This window comes from Medicago sativa, chromosome 4 (genome assembly GCF_051527215.1).
Source record: "Medicago sativa cultivar Bolivia chromosome 4, Bolivia_mono, whole genome shotgun sequence".
Lineage (NCBI taxonomy): Eukaryota > Viridiplantae > Streptophyta > Magnoliopsida > Fabales > Fabaceae > Medicago > Medicago sativa.
In genome coordinates this window covers 86,199,492-86,206,729 of record NC_140752.1, presented here as the reverse complement: position 1 = coordinate 86,206,729, position 7,238 = coordinate 86,199,492, and the positions used below count along the sequence as shown (strand labels likewise).

At 36.2% G+C, this 7,238-nt stretch overlaps 1 protein-coding gene across 1 annotated transcript; it reads right to left on the bottom strand.

Moving 5' to 3' along the window:
- Nucleotides 1-1,759: 1,759 nt before the first annotated feature.
- Nucleotides 1,760-2,269, bottom strand: LOC146933117 (uncharacterized). Its single transcript, XM_085707812.1, has one exon. It carries the CDS (start codon nucleotides 2,267-2,269, stop codon nucleotides 1,760-1,762), a length of 510 nt encoding a protein of 169 aa, XP_085563938.1.
- Between the last annotated feature and the right edge of the window lie 4,969 nt (nucleotides 2,270-7,238).

The window sequence follows — 7,238 nt, the reverse complement described above, 5'->3', positions numbered from 1 at the left end:
TCAACACCGAACACAACACATGATCCCACACCGTAAGCGTTAACACAATAAGAGTATTATTTTTCTCACCATATGTCTTTCCTCGCGCGCCTTATTTTTTTTCCAATTTTACCCCTGGTCCGGATTTCGTTTTCCGGATTGAATTGTTAGAATTTTGCAGATGTATCCGGATTTTAAAATCCGGAATAGTGTTTTACCAGAACTTTTGCAATTTTAAGCTTTACAATTCGTAAAATAAAATGCAAATAAAATAAAAAAAAAACAGAAATAAAAAGACACAAACATAAAAACAACTCATTTTATTAATATATGAACAATACATTACAATAATTTCCAAGCTTTTTAAGCTTATTACATAAGATCATAAATCTATTTCTAATCTTCTAAGAGCCTAATTCTAATCTCCTAAGAGCCTAACCACTGCTATGTGATAGGACATAGCAGTAGTTTGCCTATTGGAGGAAAACCGGAGGAGGAGGGAAGAAGAAAACAATGCCCTTGAGGGAGGTAGGGGGCGCTCAAAAAAGGTTGGGAGGTCATAAATGCAGTCAAAAAATGTGGTAAAACGCGGTTTTTTGACCTGACCACCGACAAAAACCTGTGGTGCAGACCACCGGCCATGACCGATGCATTCCGGAGTATAAAATCTGGAATGCACGTCTATTTTCCGGAATATATTTTCCGGATTAATGCAATAATGGTGAACGAGGGAAAAGTTGGCACTTCTTGTAGGGCTAAGGACATTCCGGAATGTAAAATCCAGAACGCTTCAACATTGGATTCTTTTGAAAGAGAGCTTGAATTCTTTTGAAAGAGAGCCATTAATGTGGGTTTGGACGGTTACAACCACTAACATGTTTTCATTGACTGTATTAATGACCTAAGACTTGTTTTAGGCTATAAATAGGTTTTCATCTTCAACAAATACCTTCATTCTTCACTTCACCTCTTTTCTTCCATTTTCTTCAAATGTTTCTAGTTTTTTAGGGGTGTCGGTGGTGTCATGGTCATTGTTGATCGTTCATATGAACCCTGCAATTGCATTGCAGCTTATGTGGGGTTCATATAACGGTCAACAGAGACCCTTGACATCAAAGAAAGACACAAAAAAGCACACAACATCTGGTTCAGATTTCATATTCCGGAAATCACTAACAATCTTGTCTGGATTATATAATCCGGACCAGGGGTATTTTTAGAAATTTTGTAGGGCGCGCGAGAAGGCAGCAGGGTGGAAAAAATAAATCTCACACAATAATGGCTATGGACTATCCGATTAGAAATGAATAGTTAAGATTGAAATTGTGTGAAACTATTCCTTTAGATCGTTTTTAGAAAGTTGCTTTTCTGACATAGAATACTTCCTTTTGACACAAGTAAATGACCAAATTACCCCCAGCGACAGTTAACAACCGCTGAAGGTGAAGGTAGCGGTTGTTAACTGCCGCTACGTGCTTGCCCATTTTCCAGAAGCTCATTTCCATTTTCCTGAAGGTTTCCTAACCAATTTTCATTTTCATCTAAGATTTTTATCAAATAACCACTTGAAAATTCTTCTAAAATTTTCATATAATAACCAATTGATACCTAAACATATTCATCCAATATTTAACAGGAACATGGTAAAATTAAAACGTAAGAAATAATATAAAACGAACGTACGTATATGTCATAGAAATAGGAAAATGTATGGAACATGTCATAATAATACATCATGATCATCATAGTCAAAAAATACATAAAAAAATCCTAATACTAATCAGCCCTGCCTACCGTGCCTCTGCTGCCCCCTGCGTCGCCTGGAAATCTGATAAGTAAGTGCAGGCTCAGTAGCACTAGCTATCCGCATGACCTCCTGGACAATCTCCTCTTTGGTCATCTTGGCTTGCCTGGCCACAATATCTCGGGCTATGTGCGCCACATCCCGGACGATCGTCAGTGTGTCAGGCATCTCCCTGGCATGCTCCTCCTCAATCAGCTGCTCCGCGTTCGCCGGTCTGGGAGGGGATCCCTCATCAGGTGGGAGAATGCGAGGGTGAGAGACTCTGGCATACCAAGCCATGTAGCCAGGAACATGCTGCCACGGTGTCTCACACCCATCTACCCAACCAGGTACTAACCATGTCGCAGCGTCCATCAACACAGTAGTCAACATCTGTGTAGGCACCAGAGGGACAGCTGAAGGATGTCTGGGAACGTCCTGGACAAAGGAGAACTGCCTCTTCACCCGCTCAGGCAAATGACGGTACACCCTCTCCTTCCCGCACATGAGCCATCCCGAGTAAGTGCACAAGATATTAAATGGGTGCACGTCTCTGTGATCACCATAGGTAGAAAACCTGACGTCATCTACCTCCAAGCGATCCAGGCGTGAGCGGTAATGGTGCACACTCTTATGGCCTTTGCTAGTGAGCCATCTCCCAGCACATGGTGTCCGCGGGTTCCAATCTGGGTTACACTTCCTTGGGTAAAGACCTGGCAAATGCTCCAAAATCCATCCCTGCAACAAAATAAATAATACACAAAAATAATTATTCGAGTTAAAACTTCAATAAATCTAAAACATTATAAAATAGTCTAACATGATAATAAAATTTATAAAATAAATTCATAAAGAAATTAAGATAAATATTACCATAAAAAGAGTCGCAGAGCCAGCCATCGTTCTGTTATTCAAGATAACAGAATCATCCAGATAATCATAGAGGTAGGCTAAGGTCATCCCTCCCCATGACCACTTCCCAATCACCCCCAAGTCCGCCATGCAATCAAGATATATCAAGTTGATGTGTCTGTTCGTTTTGTTAGTGAACAGCGCACAACCGACAAGATATAGAAGGAAACTCCTCACACAGCACGCCCTCCTCCTGGCTCTCTCCTGCATCTCCTCCCTCGACTGTGCATGCTCAAGGCGTCTAACCTCAGTCAGGTGCTGCTCATAAACCCGCTTCAGTGCGGGATAACTGATATGACCAGCAGATTCTTCCCTAACCTGAGCTCTGGCATCAACATCTGACATGCCCAACAACCTAGTCATCAGATCAATCGAACGGTCGCTATCCATCGCCTCGTCATGCTCCAGCATGCGGCCGTAAATAGGAATGTGCAGAAGATTATGCACATCGTCCAGAGTGATCGTCATCTCCCCCACAGATAGATGAAAACTACTCATCTCCGTGTGCCACCTCTCGCATAGAGCACGTATCATCGCATGGGTCACAGTCGAATACCCAACGTGTATCAAACCATGGAGGCCAGACCCCTCCACATGCTCGCAAAACCACCTCAAAGCCATCTCCGGCTTATCAAGATCTTTCAACCTTTTCCCCGCGTTTACGCACTTATAACCCGCTGCATCATGCCACATCTGAAATTCAAATTAAATAAGACATTGTCACTATTTGAAATAAATAAAACACTTACGCTACATTATATTAATTAATTAAACAACTTACGCTACGTTATATTAATTAATTAAACAACTTACGCTACCTAATTTTAATTAATTAAATCAATTACGCTACGTTATATTAATTAATTAAACAACTTACGCTACCTAATTTTAATTAATTAAATATATTACGCTACGTTATATTAATTAATTAAACACTTACGCTACATTATTTTAAATAAATAAAACACTTACGCTACGTTATATTAATTAATTTAACAACTTACGCTACCTAATTTTAATTAATTAAATCAATTACGCTACGTTATATTAATTAATTAAACACTTACGCTACATTATTTTAAATAAATAAAACACTTACGCTATGTTATATTAATTAATTTTAACAACTTACGCTACCTAATTTTAATTAATTAAATCAATTACGCTACGTTATATTAATTAATTAAACACTTACGCTACATTATTTATAATAAATAAAACACTTACGCTACGTTATATTAATTAATTAAACAACTTACGCTACGTTATATTAATTAATTAAACAACTTACGCTACCTAATTTTAATTAATGAAATTACTTACGCTACGTTATATTAATTAATTAAACAACTTACGCTACGTTATTGTAATTAATTAAACCACTTACGCTACCTAATATAATTAATTTAAACATTTAAAGAATTTTAAACAATTTAAACACTTACATTATTGTGGTTCACCCAAAGAGGGTTCGCCACGTGCCTCGCGTAGTCGGACAACAATGACGTGGTCTGAGGTCCTCTAGGAAAGGGAGCCTCTCCAGCAGGATAGAGCGGTATCCGCGGAACACGACAACCTCGTCGTGGCTGAGGCTCACGCTCAGGCTCACCCTCGGGAATAACATTCTGTGCCTCCATATAATCTGCCATAACATCCTCTGCCACCCCTTCATCATCTCCCACCTCCTCATCCTGTGCCTCGGCCTCCGGCTGATAAAACATCTGATCCTCCTCCATCCGATCATATCCACTAAAACCCTCCTCATACACACCCTGGTCATGCGCCGGTGTCGGATCAACCACCTGGGAGGAGTAATCCACATGTGCCTGTGACTGTGAGCCCTCTCCATGCATCCTCGGGTCCCTGCGCCTCCGAGTCTTAGGGACATACGGGTCTTCAGCCCTCTTTTCTCTCCGAGCACTAGCGGTACTCGCTTCTTTACCTCTCCGCATCCTATCCTCTCTAATAACCCGCTACTGCTCATCCGTATCCCTAGCCATATCTGTACAAAACACAAATTAAAAGAAGGCATAAATACGTGGGCAATGTATACTTTACGGTAACATGATTCTAAGCCATTGAACATATCATGAAAATCCAAGGCATTGAACCTAAGGCAAGTAACATGTAACTTATCACAAATTTTACTTAGGCATTCATAGAAATCCAAACTTAGAATCATTCAACTTGGGCATTTCATCAAAAAAAATTATGTATCGTATAACATTATGTCATTCTTAAACTTGCCAAAAAAATGTCAAAATCCAGGCTTATAATAATTACAACATCTATACATTATAAAATTGAACATATTTGAAAATAAATTACACAAAAAAGCAACATTTTCTCACTTAAGCATTTCGTCAAACACCTTATGTGCATTCTAAATTAGGAGCACAATTAGTGTTATTTGAACATCTAATCAACTACATTGTACCTACACTTATTCTAAACAACAATTCCAGCATAAACAATACATTAAAACATCTAAATCATAGTTAATTTTCAATTTTCTAACCTAACCTAAAACTACCTAAAACTAACATTTTGCTCAAAATTATGAAAACTAACACCCTAAACAAACTACATTGCATGTAAATAGGAAAGAATGAACTTACTTGTGAATTAATTGATGAAATTTGGCGCAAATTCGTGAAGTACAAGTTTGGAGAAATTTGGAAGTTGTGTTTTTTTGTGTTTGTGTTTCTGGAAAATGAAGAAATGAGGGTTCTGGTGTTGTTAAATCGCAGAACTCAGCGACAGTTAACAGCCGCTGGGAAGCCAACGGTAGTTAACTGCCGGCGCTTTAACCAGCGGTAGTTAACTACCGCTGGGGGTAAAAGCGTCATTTCCATGTGTCAATTGGAAGTATTTATTGTCAAAAAAGCAATTTTCTCGTTTTTATGTGGTCGACATTCCCTATATAGTCCGGGTCCATTTTAACACACATGACGACATTTCCTATATCGACCCCTATATTGCATGCAACTTAGGATAATACTGTTAAAAAATTTATAGAACATTCCAAAGCAAGTCATGTACCTTGAGAATTGAAACTAAAAGGGCAACATAAAAATTGAAAATGAATGAAGGATAGTATAAAGTACAGAAGTAAGAGATGAATTTTCATTTTCCGCCGAGATGATCCACTTGAGCGTATTATTAAATCTCTACTTGACACTAAATACTTTTTAACTAATGTCTTAGGACTTTAGTTAACATTTTCTTTATGGAATCTCTATCTCTATTATATATATTTGCGTTATTTTTTTTCTAAAGTACACATGTCACCTCTCTATTCTAAGCATCATTTAATGTGATATCATTTAATGTTATATATGCTTAATTAGTTGGTAAGCGAAAATTAGTAGCCTAAAATTAGTTTAAAAATTTATTGTTTTGTTATTGAATAATTATAGTTAGTAGTCAAATTTCTAAATTATTTCTCAATACATCAGTTAAAATTTTATATCGAATGATATTTTAACATGTGTCATTATTGTGTTGTTGAGTCAATTATATCGCATCATTGTTACATCTTATTTTTTGGTTTTTTAGTGCTTCAAATTTTGTTTATACTTTTTTTATATTCCAAATTTTGTTTTTACAAAAAAAGTATGAAATGATCAATCTTTAATTTTATTTGGTCAACAAAGTTTAACTACGCAAAATGTATTTTTTTTTACTCTACCACGAACAATTTTATTACCTTAACTGAAGAGTTGATTATTTGCCGCACTCATTTTCGCTAATCATGTATGAATTTGTCTATCTTTTAAAAAAAAAGGATTAATTTGTCTAATCATGGAAATTTCTAAGCTACGATATGATTCATGTAATCGAAAGTATTAATTTGCCTTTATTAAGAAGATTCTAAGCCAATGTAATATTTATGTACCTGAAAAAGTGATGATACAACAACTTTCTAATTGACTAAAGGTGTTAATCACGTCATTAAAAAGAGTTTCTCCAATGGTGGTTTAACATGTGTCAATTTTGTTTTGTTGAACCAATCATATTGCTTGATTTTGGTTTTATTGTGTCATATATTTTTTTTTTCATATTGCTTCAAATAATATTATACTTAAGCTCTTAGACTATATATATCAGATGTTTTATTCGACTCTTTCATCTGCTTTCTTCTTTCTTCATCTTTCTGCAACCACATATCAGCTTCTTATGTTTGTTTTGCTTCATGTTGTGCTTGATTCTTAAGTCCATATATTTCTTTCTCTCTTATATTTTCGTTCAATTTTTTGTGTGTATTGAATCAATTTATTTTGCCTTTTTTTTCAGATGTTCAATTATTTCATGTGAAGAAAGACTATAAATGATTGATGCGAGTGACGTGAAATTGACACCGTTTTTCAAGAATTTAAGCAAGATTTGAATGTCTGTCATATATACATCGTTTCTTATTATGAAATTCGTGAAAATTTATTATTCATTTCATTGATAAAGTCTTTTATTGTTATTGCACACTATCTTTTTACAATATACAAATATATGTAGAAGGCTCATACATTCAAAAATAAGGAATGCATTTCAATTTGAAATTTCTACC